Below are 17,717 nucleotides of genomic sequence, written 5' to 3' on the forward strand. Positions count from 1 at the left end.
CACAAAACTGACTCTGGACATGTGAATTCAGGAAAGGGCTTGGAAAGCTCAGGATTGGGAAATGTGGATTCTCACTGATTGGAAGGAAAATATTAGTCACTTTTTTTTTCTTTTTTTTTTTTGGTAATGGGGTTACATTTGCTTTTTTATCTATACTTCATTTTTTAATTTCAATATGTACCAAAGGGGATATTGAGTGTTAATGTTATGGATAAGACAGACCCAAGTTCAAATCCCAGTTTTGACACTTACTGGGAGATTTGATCCAGCTACCTACATTCCATGTGCCTCAGTTTCCTCATATACAGAAGGGAGACAATCCTCACATCATGAAATTGTTGTGATGAGGATTATAGCAAGCAATTCATGAAAAAAAGACTACTGTAAAATACAGACCCTGTAGATTTTAATTGGAAATTGAATAACATATGTTCTGGAAACAAACAATACATTTGACAAGAGGGTAACAGGTATATATTAACAAAGGAAATATTGGGGAAACCATTTCTTGGGTGTGGAAATTTTTCAGTTATAAATAGGAAGACTTTTTGATTCATATTGTAAAGTGTTTAGTGCAGAAACATATATCATTTACAAAGAACGGTTTGAAAGCTCAATAGATTCACTCACTAGGAATCATTAAAGTAAAAGAAATGTGGAGGATTAATAATATCACATCAAAATGAAATGTTTATTTACTATAAGAGTTATATTGTCAGACGTCATTTCAAAGAACTAAGAGATTATTTATCTACCCCAGGATGAAAGGATATCATGTTAGACTTCATAAATGAATAGTGATTCTACTTTCCACTCCATCCATCCATCCATCCATCCATCCATCCATCCATCCATCCATCTGTATATATGCATTTATGTGTTTATATGCCATATCAGAATTATAAATATCTACAAATAAATATCAACAAAATCTCAAAATACAATTTAGGAGACCTTAACCTCTAATCACCTATATATACCTAATCTCAGTTATTCTTTGAAATTTGGGAGAATCATATACATTATCACACAACTAATCCTATATAATTTGAGTTAGAATCACTAATGACAAAAGTACGATCTAAAGTATGACCTCAAAGTTGAAGTGAGCAGATTGCATATAGTTGTGGCTTCCAAATAATAGTCATGTAGAAGTGTGTGACTAACAATACTGTTGACTTTACACCAGGAATTTTTGCCTAGAAATAATGCCTAAGTCTGTTGCAACTATTTCGTTCAACCTACTATACAAACCATAATAAACCTCAGTATCTTCTGGAAAGTGAAACTTTGAATCATTTAAGAATACAAACAACAAAATGTACTGTTATCAGACTTTGGTTTATTGTAAAATTTAGCAAAGTTTTTTTTTTTTTTTTTTTTTTTTTGGTAATCCCTGACCCCTTGCTCTGAAAACAAAAGCAAAAACATGATTATTGCTTATTCTTTTTCCCCCTACTTTATTTGCTCCACTGTAAAAGAGGGGAGAAAAATCACTGTAATAAATAAAAATAGAGATGTAAGAGAGAAAGATAAATCAGTCCAGAAAAGAAAGATTAGGAGCAACAGAATTATCATCAAGCAGTTTCAAAATAAGCTTCTTTTAAAAAGGTTGTCATATAAAAAAAAAAAAATCACACCAAAAATATAGCAGCGGAGAAGGATAAATACAAGTTAATTGCACACCAATCCCATGCAAAAAACTGGGTCATTAGCCAAAGCAGTAGTATTCAGAATCCAGTTTGGGGTGCTTGTGCAGGGCTTGCGAGTCCTCTATTACGGAGTTGTCGCTGAACTGGTCCAAGTCCGATGGGGTCTGATGGCCTGGGACATCATCCGCCAAAGTGTCCAGAAAGCTCCCCACGGAGATGCCATCCAGCCCATCGCTGCCATCATGAAGACTATTGTAGCTGCCACGTAAGGAGGTGCTCTGACTCTCCAATAAACTGCACAGGCTGCCACTGAGACTGCTGCCTCGGCTGGTGATGGTGGCTTTCTCTTCAATCATCCACTTGATGGACTCAATGCTCTCATTGATAACAAGCAACTGGCGCATGAGCCTGACGTCTGTGGCTCGGAGGTTAACCTGTGCGGAGGGCGGAAAGAGCAAAGACATGCCGGTTATTCTCCATTTTTGAAAGACTCAAAATTCACTTGGGTTCTGTCTTCTGCAGGCCATAACTTTATATGCACAGAATAAAATATAAATTCACTTGATCTCATGACCTTTTGAAAACTGCTGGCCAATGGTAAAAGGCAGAGTCAACCGACTCACTTCCTGCCCTCGATGCATCAGGCTCCAAAGGGGACAGTAAAACTCGCACTGCATCTCTGACCCTAACTCAGCTGCCTGGAAATAACATATTGACTGTCAGGTTCTCTGCTAAGAAATGCATTCTCTCTCTGGCCAGAATAATAGTTAATCCATGTTTACTTGGGAATATGCATGTAGATGCTGTGAGGTGGGGAGAAGAGAAATGTGTGGTAATTAAGCAATTATCAGCATCACCATCATTGTAGCTGCTCCTAGTTTTTGAGTGATGACGTACCAGACATCATTATGCAAATGCCAGCCTCCATTATATTGTAGCAACCCTGGGCCATGGGTATTACTTTTATCCCCATTACACAGGTGAAGAAACTGAAATCCACAGAAAGGAGTATGGAAGAGGTCTGCACTCTCTATGACTATATGGAAATATATCTAGTTCTAAATAATGCTTTTATTTTTAAGAATCAAATCGCTTTACAATTCCTTGAATTGTAAATCCAAGGAGGCCATCCACTTTACAAGATGAATCCAAAAGGAGGCCATCCACTTTATAAGATGAAGCATTCAGATGTCTTCTATAGATCTGATTATTTGCCTCAGATAGGTCAGGGGAAGCCTCAATCAAAATTGGTATATAGAACTCTGAGAAAGTTCTAGAACTCCCTCAGATACCTTCTAGGTGTGTAGTCCTTCTGATAGTTCTAAATTACTTCAAAGAAACCTGTCCTCACAGCACAAAGCAGAATTTCTTTTTAGGTCCTATAGTTAAATGGGAACATTTGCTAACATCAAGAGTGTGGTGTTTCTGTGGAAGGTGGAGAGAGGTAGGCTGCAAGAACTCTCATGACTGCCCATGTTCTTGTTGTAAGTGAAGAGATGTGGCTCCTATAAAGCTTCTAGCACCTGGACTGGGAGTCAGGGAAACATTTGGCCACCAGAGGTCACATTCGTTATGGTTTGAAATAGATTTCCTTTTTTTTTTTTTTTTCAGTTGGGGTCTTTAACCCAAGAGGCTGGGCCTTGCTAATTGTTTCTTTAAGATCCAAGGCTAATTCGGATTTGTGGGTTTCTAGAATTATTAAAGGCATTCAGTCATGAATGACTCAAGCCTTTAAGGAGAAAGGAGCTATTGTCTTCAAATGTATGCATTCATATTATAAAAATATTTCCTGGTTAGGAGTTAATCCATAACCAAAGGTGAACTTTGGGTTGAGTGAATGTGATGAACAAACATTAGGAGAAGATGGAATTTCTACCAATGACTTCAAAGATGTAAGATTACAGGTCATGTATGAATACACATTAAAAAAGCATAAGGTATGATTTTAAAACTCTTAATTTTGCTAGGCTATCACATAAAGTGGCATGAGTGACTTCCTTATCTTCTCTGAGGAAAGCACCAAAAACAAACTGTATACAAGGTAACTGTGAAAATCATTTGTCTCTGGGGTGTCTGTGAGCAGAAAAATGTTAACTTATTAAGTTTTGAGATGTTTTTCAGTTACACAGTGTCTCAGTGACCTTGCAGTCATGTTGCATTGAGAAAGGAGGCTTTCTGGCAGTCTTTATGTTCAAATTCACCCCCACACCCCATGAGCCATCAACATACTGTTCAGGTTACATGTAATACAACAAATATTTATAAATCAACAACTTGTCCTGGTCCACTGAGGAGCCTAGAAAATCAATATGAGCCAAAGTCTTACAAAATTCTTCTGTGAGGCGTCCATAGCCGATGAGACATGCTGTGCCCATTGTCGGCCTGGTGCCATATAAATGGGACCATTTCCCGTCAGCGCCCCAAATGATCCACAGCTGCATTTGTTCACATCCCCGCCCTGTCGCATGAAAACATTCTGGTCCGTGCCCAGCTGTGGGTGTGTTCCCTGTTAGTCTCCTCACTTGAAATACTTCTCTCTTCCTCTTCAACACTCCCCCCCCATTCCTAAAGTCCTCTAAGCACTACTTGCTGATTCCAGCCTCCTCTGCTGGCCCATGTACAAAATGTCTTACAATTTTTCCGTATCTTAAGGCCTGACCTAGGTAAGCATTGATTGATTTTTTTTTTCCTTAACTGGCATAAATTTAGATCTGTGGACGTTCAGCTCTTAAGGCAGTAATAATGCCCACTCCCAACGACTGTGTCACTCCGGAGTTAAAACATACTCAGGACAAATTCTTTCCGGCAATTTTTGTCTGAGTTACGCCATGGCTGCCTCAAACACAATTTTTTCAATCTTATTGAGCAATGCAAATCAGAGGAATAGACTATGAACTAACAAAAGCTTCCTTTGACCATGAAATGATTTATTTAGAAACAATCTTTTTCTTCTGAAGGCAAACATTCACAGGCCATCGAACCACCGCTGGGGGGGAAAATGACGAAAGCGAGTCAGTTAGAACGCGTTGATCTGGCTGCTAATGATGACAGACCTAACTTCTAACTCTGCCCTGCTGGGGAGAAAGTAAACAGCTGCTCTGTGGGAGCGCAGGGCCGCCCGTTCACACGGCTGCCTGTCCAATACCTGGTGCTCCAGGCTGCCCCACACCGCTCGCTCCTGGAACTGAGGTGTGGTTATGCTGTTGCCAATGAACCCTGAAAGTCTGAGCAATCTGCCACAGGACGAAATCACAATGTTGCTTCTGTCTCTGGTTGCTGCCCCGCCTTTCCTCCCTGTTATTCATGTCAGTGTTTATGAAGTGGGGCCATCTATTAAGGAGACAGTCGCCTACCCCGTCGGTAGGAAAGTGTCCGGTTCTTTCACCTAAAGTCTTACAAAGTCTTGTGACTTTAAAGCTATAGAGAGTTGGGAGGCCCTTTTCATGGTCTGAGTTTAAGTTCCCCTTCTTGGAGAACTCCTTCCTGATCCATCATGGTATCCAGTCTCCATGCCTAGTTGAATACTACATTTCTGTTTTTTTTGTTCCCTTCTCGGTGTTTATGGCTAGTGGAAATCATCCTGCTTATTGTTCGTGTGTGTACTTTTTGTGTTCCTCATAAGCATGTAAGCACCACAGAATGCAGGGGATTTGGTCTATTCTGTTCACCACTCTGTGCCCAAGGCCTGCAAGAGTGCTTGGCACATAGTAGGGGCTCAATTCGCATTTCTTCAAGGGCTGACTGATTGTTTCAGATTGCACCATCTGTCAGGAACACCCCTCCCTTGGGCTTTGCGGTGGGTCAGGGATATGTGACTTGAGAGGAAGAAAGCGGCGGCTTGGAAAGGCTCTGGAAAGAGCATTTCAGAGCTGGAGCATTGCCAGCATGCAACCCATTCTGATTCATTCACAGGATTCAAACATGGTATTCCTAGCTTGAATGTACAGATTATCGAGATAGTATCTCTGAAAGGAAATGGACTTCAAGGTGTGACTCATACTCCAAACATTATTCTGTTTGTTCCGAGGTGATAACTGGTTCTGGTCTTAGCACAGGCACAGGGTTCTGTAAATACTCGATGAAATGATTTAAACAAAGGGAACAAACAGGACATTTATAAAAAGAAAAGAAAAGGAAAAGAAAAAAAGGAAAGAAAAGGAAGGAGGGAAGGAAGGAAGGAAGGAAGGAAGGAAAGAAGGAAGAAAGAAAGAAAGAAAGAAAGAAAGAAAGAAAGAAAGAAAAGAAAGAAAGAAAGAAAGAAAGAAAGAAAGAAAGAAAGAAAGAAAGAAAGAGAAAGAAAGAAAAAAAGTTTTGCACAGATTGATCGAAAGAGATGTGAATGTCCTTTCCTCTTTTCCCCTACCACACCCTACCCGTCCCACCCCCCACTCTGGTCCTTGCATTATTGCAATGTGGTTCACCTTCATACTTAACTGAGGTCTCTCATGCTTTAGGATTTACCAGACTTGGTAAATGCTGAAATTTCCTATCATTTTTGGACAAGTAGTGAACTGGGTCTGTGGCAGAAATTGAAATGAGGGATCCTGAAAGAGCAAATAATCTTAATAATAAACTTTCCCAGATCTGTGTTTTCCTCCTGGCTATCATTTTAATGCTGAAAGAAGACAAGCATTATAAATTAGCACAATGGAATCCAAAAGGAGAGGAGGTGGTCAAATTTTCAATTAATCAGGGAGTTGTTGAACAACTCAACTTTTTTTGTAGCGCTGTCCGAGCAACATGGTACAGGGTTCTAGCCTGCCACTGTCACTGTCTACCTGTGTGACCTCTGGCAAAGTGGTTTGGCACACGGGATCTCAGCCTCTGTATTCATGAAGACAAAGGATGAGGTTTTATTCTCCGCTCCAGTGAACCACAGGCCTCAGTGGAGGTGGTAAAGCAGTCTGTGAACAAAGGCTCATTTCTGCCAGTATTGAAGATTTAATTCGACTGAGGAACCTCCTATCACTTCTGTCTGCTTTTCTTTTTTTTTTTTTTTTTTAATATTTTGTTTATTTATTTGACAGAGAGAGACACAGTAAGAGAGGGAACACAAGCAGGGGGAGTGGGAGAGGGAGAAGCAGGCTTCCCGCGGAGCAGGGAGCCTGATGCGGAGCTCGATCCCAGGACCCTGGGATCACGACCCGAGCTGAAGGCAGACGCTTAATGACTGAGCCACCCAGGCACCCCCTGTCTGCTTTTCATACTGAGGATTTATTTAGGATGTTATTTGATGCAAAGAATCTGCAGATCGGACTGGCTCAGGATTTCCCTCTACTTTGACATAGTCTCTGATTCTTTCGTCATTCTGGTGACCGTTTGATTACTAAATTGTCTCTGCTTTGAGAAAACCATGTGGGCTATATATAGATGAGACAGAACAATCAATTTTGCTACTCAACAGCTCCAGCAAAATCTTTAGCTAGTAAAATCTCATGGCCAAAGCCAGCACTTTGAGCTCTTTGTGAATTTTAATCTCCTTATCGGAAATTGTGTGGTAATGGTAATTTTTAATTTTGGCTCTTGCTATTTGGGTTTACATAAAATCTTATTTGTGTTCTGCTCCAGGATAAACATACGTATCATCGTTCATATGCCTATTTATTAACTGAAATGTGTACATGAGCTGCGGAATGTATCTTCCAAATAGGGGCAGTGTTCACTCTATCTTGGCATACGGGAAGCTTGGACAGCACCATGTACTCTTGTCTCTCATAAACCTCTCCTTCACTATTTTTATCCTTTTGTTTAAGAGAATCAGCTAGTCAGATAAACGCCGGCCATGTCCTAGTTATTATGTACTTCTAATGTAAAATCCACAATATCCATGACCTAAATCCCAAATGTCCAGCAAGCTATAATATGAATTAGAAGGGAGAAAGACTACTTTACAAATCCATAATCATGTACATGAAGGAAAACAGATTAGATTTGCCTTTTATTTTTTGTTTTTTTTTAAAGATTTTATTTATTTATTTGTCAGAGACAGAGAGAGCACAAGCAGGAGGAGGGGTAGGCCGAGGGAGAAGCAGGCTCCCTGCCGAGCAGGGAGCCCGATGCGGGACTCGATCCCAAGACCCTGGGATAATGACCTGAGCTGAAGGCAGACGCTTAACGACTGAACCACCCAGGCATCCCTAGATTTGCCTTTTAATGTGAGGCTCTAATCCTAGTTCCTAATTCAGAGGGACAAATTTTTCAAATTTGTAATTGATGGAAAGCCTTTCTTCTCTAGTCATATTTATTTCCAAATTTACAAATGAATTAACATATCATCTTACACCTTATTAAAAGGCTGCTATAACAATGCTTGGGATATTGTTTTTCTAGCAGTTTATCCCAGTTTATCTGTGTGTTCCTTTTGCATAACTGAATCAAGTCCAAATCTGCTCCCTGTCCAAATTCACCACATCCTCAATCTGATGATACAGATTTTCTGCCCACCCATCCTTAAAATTTCCAGCAGTTTTATTAAGAGCTGTATTTATAAAGCACTTCTCTCACTATATTCTCAGAGGATCCAGAAGGATATTATTGTCCTTTTGCAATCAGAGAAGACATGGTACAACATTTCCACCCACTGTCTTGGTTTCAAATGCTTCTGGAGAAAAGCCTGTGGCCCGTTACCAGTGCTGTTCGGCCAGAGCTTGTCTCTGCTTTCTCAGGCAGCTCAAAATTTACGAAAAAATTTCTTTCTGACTGGGCAACAGAGGATTCCATTTTTCTATCAGTCAGCTTTGTCTTCCTCCATTTGTATTGTTTGTATGTGGAACTGAACAGTAACGAAGACAACAGCTCTCTCTTCTCCCAAAACTTAGAGCTAGAAGAGTCACTTCCCCCAAGACCGAGCTCCATGCATAAAAACACTGGCAGCCGCACAGCTAACTGATGCCTTGATAAATCAGAAAGCTGCATCTGGTTTATCTGAAAGGGGCACAGGTGACTGCCCTGGACCTTACACATAAGTTCTCGCCACCACGCCTGCGCCTGGATTCGACGCGGTTCCTGCTGATGACTCCTCTGATGGCCAAAATAAGACCGGGGAGCTTTTCAGTCCCATCCCACAGGTGCTAGTCCAGTCGGGACTCAGGCCTGTGATGCCAGTTTCTTGCCCGCACTCTGATACAGTGAAAATCGCTGCCCTGAGAGCTCTCGGTACGTACATGCCAAGGGTCACTGGCTAACGCAAGAGACTATAAATGACCTGAGTAGAAATGCATTTGGAAAGACTGAACAAACACATGGACTTCAGACATTTGTGGTAGGGCAGATCACATGAAGAGAACAAAGACCCGACAAGAAATGTCTCCACTAGGTTATAACGAGTATTCTTTCTGCATGTCCATTTTTCCAATTTAGAGCTTAAGGTGGGATTTTTATATGGAAGATGAGGGTACGATGATGCGCTCCTCTGTGATACGGAGTAGCTGCGCTTATGCTGGGAAGGCAGGGGATGCAGGGTGGCTGCTGATACATGTTTAACAACCGGTTCCCTGGGAACACTACACACGCACACACACACATACACGCAATAGGAATCGTGCTGATAGATGTGTAGTACACACCTTACAAATACTAAGATACATGTTACCTTTTATTATAAATTTTATATAACTCATTGATTCTCAGTGAATGTTTTTTATTAAAGATTTTATTTATTTATTTGACAGAGAGAGAGAGAGCGAGAGCAGGAACACAAGCAGGGGGAGTGGGAGAGGGAGAAGCAGGCTTCCCGCAGAGCAGGGAGCCCGATGCGGGACTCGATCCCAGGACCCTGGGGTCATGACCTGAGCTGAAGGCAGACGCTTAATGACTGAGCCACCCAGGCGCCCTCAGAGAATGCTCTTTGTTCATTTTTGCTGAATTCTTTTTATTTTTTTTAAGATTTATTTATTTATTTGAGAGAGAGAGAGAGAGCACAGTGGGGAGAGGCAGAGGGAGAGAGAGGATCTCCCCCAACTCGGGGGCTTGATCCCACCACCCTGAGATCATGACCTGAGCCAAAATCAGGAGTCAGACTCTTAACCGACTGAGTCACCCAGGGGCCCCATGACACACTTTTAAATTTAATCTGCAATATTAACATTTTCTCCATCACTGTCTTAAGACAGTCAACAAAATAAAAATCAAGCTCTGATTTACAGCGTTTTCTAATTTCTGTGCTGTAAATACTCTTACCATGGCTAATTTCAAGCTACCAATGTGATGCCACTAAACCTGAGTTTGAGAAGAGATGCTCAGTAGCCCAGCATTATGCAATATTTTCACCCTAGGGATACAGTACATATTTTAAATAACCTCAAGAAAATTATTTTTTTAAGATTTTATTTATTCACTGAGATACAGAGAGAGAGAGAGAGAGAGAAAGCATGAGCAGGGAGAGAGGCAGAGGGAGAGGGAGAAGCAGGCTCCTCACTGAGCCAGGAGCCCAATGTGGGGCTCGATCCCAGGACCCCGGGATCATGACCTGAGCCGAAGGCAGATGCTTAACCATCCGAGCCACCCAGGCGCACCAAGAAAATTATTAATAGTAAAATATAGTAAAATAAAAAGTGATGAATTTTGAGCATTTATAACCTTCATTTTTTCATATAACTCTTAATTTGTAGGTTTCTATGCATAATTTAAGGTTTTTTGAGATATGATTGACATAGATCTTCCCCGAATTGAGCCCTGAGATGGCCACATCCCCAGCCAACATGCTGGTTGCAGACTTGTGAGGGGAGCCTGAGCCACAGACGCTCAGTTCACCCGTGCCCAGGCTTCTGACTCACCGAAGCTGTGACATAAAACATGTCTATTGTTCACATTGCTAAGTTTCGGGGTATTTATTATTCAGCATGAACCAACTAATACACCAGTGCTGTTGGGATTATGGCCACTTTGAGTAGCAAGGGCCTACAGATCTTTCTACTTGTGGATGATTTCGGGTGATGGATGCTGGACCACAGTGTCCGTGGAATGCTACTCTACTGATTCACTGTTTTATAGTTTGAAAAAAAAAAAAGTAAAAAAAAAAGCAGAGTAGCTAAATATTTATTGATGGAGACAGAAAATGTCCAAGGAAGTTAAGGTCTTCAAGAGAGGGCCATCTGCATCTCCCACAGAATAACCCTTTTTCCCAAAAGAAAAGGTGATTTATTACTTTGAAGGAGAAACAACATTTCATACCTCTGGTATCTGACACATGATGCTTTCAATGGAGGTACTTATAAATATATTTCCTATAACTTGAGGGTCATAAAAAGTAGTGTATACAATGATAAAATAATCAACTAAACTTACATAATAGCATTCAGATATAATTTTAAGAGTTTAGACTATAATAAGAGATGAACGAAGCCGATATCACTGAATTTTCAATACCGAGGTATCTACCAAGTAGTAATCTTGCTTTTCATAATTCTCCATTTAAATTGAAGAATTCCCTTTAATTTGGCCTCCCCAGAGGAAAGCCAGGAGGAGGAGATTAGGGTAGGGATTAAAGTCGATTTATTCAGTGCCTCCTATGAGCCAGATTTTGTTTTTCACACATTAACCCAATTTTCTTTAGAAAGAGTCTTCTGGGGGTGCCTGGGTGGCTCAGTTGGTTAAGTGTCTGCCTTTGGCTCAAGTCATGATCCTGGGGTCCTGTGATTAAGCCCTGTGTTGGGCTCCCTGCTCAGTGGGGAGCCTGCTCCCCCCTCTGTCTCTGCCCCTCACCCCACTCATGCTCTCTCTCTCTCAAATAGATAAATAAAATCTTAAAAAAGAGAGAAAAGGTCTTCTGTAGAAAGGTTCTTTTGTGTAGGAAACATAACTGAGACACTGGCATTTTGTTACAATCATTCATTTTTAATCAATGTTGATAATTTGGTAATGTTTGAAATGTTTCACTTCATGATGCTGAAGATCATTTTGTTTTGTAAATGATGCTTAAACACTGACTATGTTCATTTGGGGAACTTTGGGTGGGGCTTTCCAGATGACACTGGTTAGAGCAGTGATCTCACATCCTAAAGAGTGGCCAGTGAGAAACACCTGCCACCATTTCAACATTTGCTGATAATACACTGCAGTCAGGGATTGTCTAGGGATTTATTTTGTCTCACTAATTTTGCTTCATTAGTTTTAAGAATTAGACACATCTGCCATTTATTGAATGCTTTCTATATGCCATGGCCTTACACATTAATGTGTCTAATAAATTTAATGTCATTGTTACAACAAATATATGATGAGGCTGATTATTCTCATTATGGTTCCAGTCTGACATGTTAAGTGCTTGGAAATTATCATTCCTATCTTCACAATAAGAAAAAAAGCTGAACAAACTGAAAATCAACAACTCTTCTTAGATTCAGCAAACAATTGAGGTCATGGGGCAAACTGCTGCCTCTGGGAGATAAACAGGTAGATACAGAGACTCATGGCTTACTAAGATCCTAAGTCTGGAATCAGAAGGCCCCAGGTGGAACTGATATCAGTAGAAACACTTTGAACTCTGATGAATTGCTGGAGGTTCAGTATAGACAGAGTTAAAAACTCCAAAAGGCCCAGTTTCAGGGGGAACCCCTACATGTTCATGAGTGTCACCTTCAGGAGCCCCATCAGGTTCTCACTGTCCCCTATGCTTCTGACAGGGGAAGGGGACAAGTTACCATTATGAAATATGCCCAGAGCTTCCTGTTCCCTTAACAAGGCCTGTCATCAAGGGAAACTATTTTACCAGAGCCCAATGTACTGGGCTTTTACCAGAGCCTAACCTATGTGGGGGAAGGGAAACACCCATTAATTGAGACCTAATCATGGACTATAGAAGGCTTCTCCTTCCCCACAACTTACCACCATGTCATAGGGTTCCTGGGTACTAACAGGGGATTTCAGCTAGAAGTATCACAGGCTTCAGACTCCAGGAATCCCTAGGAAAACCCAAAGATAGCAGAATAGACAAAAACAAAGATAGTAGAGAAAATTTTAGTCTCTGACACCTACTGCTATAGCAAACAATAAACAGTCTCCTAGTCAGATAAATATAACACCTCACACTAAAGGCCTACCTATTCCAGTTACTTTACATCATATTCAGCTTTCAACAAAGAATTACAAGGCATGCTAAAAAGCAAAAGCAAAGTCTGAAGAGACAAAGAGAGTATCAGAACCAGACTCAGAGATGATACAGGTTTTGGAATTATTAGACTGGGAATTTAAAATAACTATGATTAATATGCTAAGGGGTCTACTGAAAAAAGTGGACATCATGCAAGAACAGGCGGGTAATGTAAGCAGAGAAATGAAAACTTGAAGGAAGAATCAAAGGAAAATGCTGTAAATCAAAAACACTGCGATATAAGTAAAGAAAGCCTTTGATGAATTTATCAGTAGACTGGACATAGCCAAGGAAAGAGTCAGTAAACTTGAAGATATATAAACAGTTTGAATGGCTCTTCAAAGATATGCTGAATCATAGCCAAAGCATTATTTAATTATCTATGTGGATACACCTTGTGTGACCTGGTATTTACTACTACTTTGGCCCAGATTCATAAAGTTGTTAGCTGACTTGTAGACTTGTGTCTGGAAGACATGAAAATGACTTCTCTCCAGTTGAAAAAAAAATTCAAAGGTTATGGTTTTATTGTCTTACTGGACATTAAACAATTTGTCTCTAAGTTAACAAAATGATTTCATGTCTTTTCTGAGAAAATTGGTGAACCATTCCCACAATTCTTTTGAGACAGTTGATATCATCTTGCTGGTTCTCTCATTAAATGAGCTAAATAAATCTTCAACATGTGTTCCCTCTATATTTATATGAGAGCCATGTTTAAAATTCCTTGAAAATTATACTTTGATAGATTTGGAGGCCGAGGGGCTTACCTGCTAGAACTAGTTAAATGAAGTTGCCCAGGCTTCCAGAGTCAGTCCCAAATAGCAACAGAACTTTACCTTTTCTGACTCTATTTTCTTCTTCTGATTTGGTACTTTCTGTTCTGGTTTGTTTGCTTTGTTGTTGCTGTTGTTTCAGATCCTTAGCCAACAGTTATGAGTTTTGTTTAATTCATTGCTTAAGTCATGTCCATTTCCACAACTGGATACTGAATCCTCATGTATAAAATGTGTGCAAACAGCCAGTTCCAGGGACTGGTGGGTACTGAACCACTAGGTCAGTCAAGGTCACATAATCTAGAAGTTATTCCCCATTTGGGGTGGCAATAATGGGCAACCTGATTTCATGATGGGATCACTAGGTGATCTCTATTAGGATGGTGTGAATCTGTTCTCTGTTGGATGAGAGACAACACGGAATATGGTTAGTTGGGCTATATTGTTTGTCTATTGGTGTGCTCAAATCCATGTAGAAGATATTCCATTTCCACTGAAGAGAAAGATAACCCTTTGAGAATGGGTGTTCTGTGTTTTCTAAAACATGCTCTGTGCCTGAGGTGGTAGAACTGAAGTTTCAAGTCCTGTGGGAGGCTGTGCATCTAATTGAGAAAAAACCATTTTACTGCTTGTTGATAAGAAAACAATGTATTTTCCCATTTCTAGAGTATATTATTTTAAAGTCCCTTAAGAAAAAGGAGACTTTTCTAAATACAGAGGCTAATAAATACTTGCAAAAATTTAATATTCCCAGAATTTCAGGGAAATAAAGAAACTGAACTCTGATACACTGAATGTACTTTTTTTTTTAGATTTTTTTTTTATTTATTCATTTGACAGAGAGAGAGAGAGACAGCTAGAGAGGGAACAGTGTGTGAGTGGGAGAGGGAGAAGCAGGCCCCCCACTGAGCAGGGAGCCCGACGCGGGGCTCGATCCCAGGACCCCGGGACCATGACCCAAGCCAAAGGCAGACGCCCAACGACTGAGCCACCCAGGTGCCCCTGTACTGACCTTTTTAAGGAAGAAAAACAACCAAACAAAAACATCTCTCATAGATACTGCTAACTCAGGAGCATATTTATAGCAGAATCCAAGTGATTTAGACACTAACTGGTTTGGTAATTTTAGGTCATAAATAGATAAATTTCTTTTCCTTGCTTTTGTCAGTATGGAGAATAAACATATATAGTTGACCCCTGAACAGTGCGGGGGTTTGGGGGTGCTGACTCCTGTGCAGTTGGAACTTCATGTATACATTGACTCCCCAAAAACTTAACTATGCATAGCCTACTATTGAGAAGCCTTGTTGGTAACACAATTAACACATATTATACGTATGTATTATATACCGTATTCTTACAATAAAGTCAGCTAGAGAAAAGAAAATGTTATTAGGAAAATGATAAGGAAGACAAAATACATTTACAGTACTGTCCTGTAAAAACTCTGCATATTAAATGGACCTCTGCAGTTCAAATCTGTGTTGTTCAAGGATCAACTGTAATTTAATTTTTTAAGATTTGAATTATTTTCTAGTGAAAGAGACTAGGCTAATAACTTCTAAATCTGTTGTACTGGTTTATTGATGAGATAGGCTAATGTTTCTTCCATATATTGTTTAAGAAAATATTGTATATTTTCTATATTAAATTAGAATTCTTGATTTTTTTTTTTTTTTGAGAGAAAGAGAGAAAAAGAGAGAGAGTGGACACAATGGGGGACACGAAGGGGCAGAGCGAGAGGGAGAGAGAATCTTAAGCAGGCTCCATGCCCAGCATGGAGCCCGATGCTGGGCTCAATCTCAGGACTCTGAGATCATGACCTGAGTCGAAATCAAGGGTCAGACATTTAACCGACTGAGCAACCCAGGCACCCCTAGAATTCTTAATAGTTTTAATTCAACTGTAATTATATTCCTTCTGTGTCATCTTGAACATAATTTGCAAGATATTTACTAATTTTAGAACTTAGACTAATATTAAATCAAATAATAAAAATTTTAACATCTGTATAATTTGTAAGGAAGACAGAAAATGAAAGATGGGTCACCAATTGTTATGAATATCTGCTTTTTATTTATTTTTTTAAAGATTTTCTATATTTATTTGACAGAGAGAGACAGCACAAGCAGGGGGAACAGTAGAGGGAGAGGGAGAAGCAGGCTTCCCCGCTGAGCAGGGAGCCCGATGCGGGACTCCATCCCAGGCTCCTGGGATCATGACCTGAGCCAAAGTCAAGACGCTTAAACATCTGAGCCACCCAGGCGCCCCATCTGCTTTTCATTTTAACAGTAATAAAGCGACTATATTTTGGTGTCATTTTTTTTTTAAAGATTTTATTTATTTATTTGAGAGAGAGAGAATGAGAGAGAGCACATGAGAGGGGGGAGGGTCAGAGGGAGAAGCAGACTCCCTGCCGAGCAGGGAGCCCGATGCGGGACTCGATCCAGGGACTCCAGGATCATGACCTGAGCCGAAGGCAGTCGCTTAACCAACTGAGCCACCCAGGCGCCCAATTTTGGTGTCATTTTAATGAACGTATTAATTTTGCGATCCAACAAAGGTGTGAAAGGTTATGTTTTTTGCTGTGGAGATTTTATAATGTAGTTGTGTAAGCTTTGCTCATCTACTAAAATGCTTGTTTATTGCAAGTAGTGATCACTCTCCAGTTTTCTCTAAAAGATTAGTAAATTTGATTAAAAATTATGGCTTATATGGATGGTTGAGACTACTCTAGAAATAATCATGGCAAAGAACTGTAACTAAAATGTGGTTTTGTTTTTTAAAGAGGGGAATATTTTTCTTGTCAAAATTATTTGTTCCAGAATGTGACAGGAAGTAGTGAAGGATAGAACTTACCTCGATATAGAAAACTGACGTAAAATACAAAAAAAAAAAAAAAAACCCTCTTTATTTGCCCTGAATTATATCATCTACAAAGAATGATTCTGAAAAGCAGTAAAATGTGTAAAATGTTGGTAAACTTTGCTGAGTTTTGAATGGATTTATTAGAAGATAAATTTTGGCAAGAGCTGGTAAATAAATTACTGCTTATCATATTAATGCAAAGCTAGAACTAATTTTTTTTTTCCTCTGTTGGAATGAAAAATTAGTAGGAAGGAATTTAGTTTGCTCTTACCAAGAAATAGTAAAAGGTTATTCTTCTACGTAATCTGCTCAGATAGTAGAGATTCCTTATCTAACCTGAAAAATTTCTGTACTTTGTGTTGACTTTGGCACGTCCTTGACCCAATAACAAGGGAGTTACTTAGAATTGTGTTGTATTCTTATTCCAAACTATAACCATTTATTGTTTCTAGGCACATGTGATAGTGTTTTAATCAAATAATCTATTCTAATGAAACTTAAACCCTTTTAATTTTGTCTTCCCAAAAGAAGAACCTAAATTCAAAGGGAAAAATTTGAGATGTATTTTATACCCAAGCTATTCTTGGGGGGTCTCTGCAGAGGCCCCGGGGCCGTTGCCTTAAATAAAGCCCGTTGGACAGTAGCCATAATAAGTGAGTGGGGGTGCCTGGGTTCCAGTCAGTTTTACAAAAACAGGCAAGCTGAATTTAGGCAGTGGGTGGTCAGGGTCCCAGTATTACAGGTATTAAAAAAAAAAAAAAGACAATTCCTGGTGAATTTAACTCAGCATATCTTTCCTAATGGACTATTTGCCTTTTCTGCTCCTCTGTTTATCCACCTTTTCCATCGTGATGGTTCTCCTCATTAAAGAGTTAAATAAATCTTTGCCATATGCTTGTTTTGTATTGGTATGAGTCATTTTTTTTTTTTTTTTACTTTTTTTCCTGAAAAATGTACTTGGAAAGAATCAAATAACAGCGCCACAGACAGAAATCTTGTTAGAACTGGCATAAATACAGATGGGCCCCAAACAGTACAGATAATGCAGATAAATGCAAAGCAACTTAAAAATGTGACTCTGTGTGAGAAAGTTTCTGTTAAATATCCATCCCTAGGTTTTCAACTCCTTTTTACTTTTATTTAATCACTTATCTCCTATTTATTAGGAAAAAAGTTACCCTTATTGCATAAGAGAACACTCATACCCTGAATTTAATACTTCAAATTAGACTAAATAATCTTTGTCTTTTCAGTGTGAACCAAGGTGAATTCCATGAAGAAGGAATGGATTTGCTCTTTATTTCCAATGGAATTATCTCTCTGATTATCTTT

General features: G+C 39.6%; 1 protein-coding gene across 1 annotated transcript in view; it reads right to left on the minus strand.

Moving 5' to 3' along the window:
* Window positions 1–384: 384 nt before the first annotated feature.
* The window catches only part of LURAP1L (leucine rich adaptor protein 1 like), a 52,123-nt gene continuing 34,790 nt past the window's right edge, over window positions 385–17,717 (minus strand). The window contains exon 2 of the mRNA XM_034987985.1: window positions 385–2,086. Coding sequence (XP_034843876.1) covers window positions 1,712–2,086 — 375 coding nt within the window. The 3' untranslated portion in view covers window positions 385–1,711. The remainder of the gene's footprint in view (window positions 2,087–17,717) is intronic.

This window comes from Mirounga leonina, unplaced genomic scaffold, assembly GCF_011800145.1.
Source record: "Mirounga leonina isolate KUSES-001 unplaced genomic scaffold, KU_Mleo_1.0 Mir_447, whole genome shotgun sequence".
Classification (NCBI taxonomy): Eukaryota; Metazoa; Chordata; class Mammalia; order Carnivora; family Phocidae; genus Mirounga; species Mirounga leonina.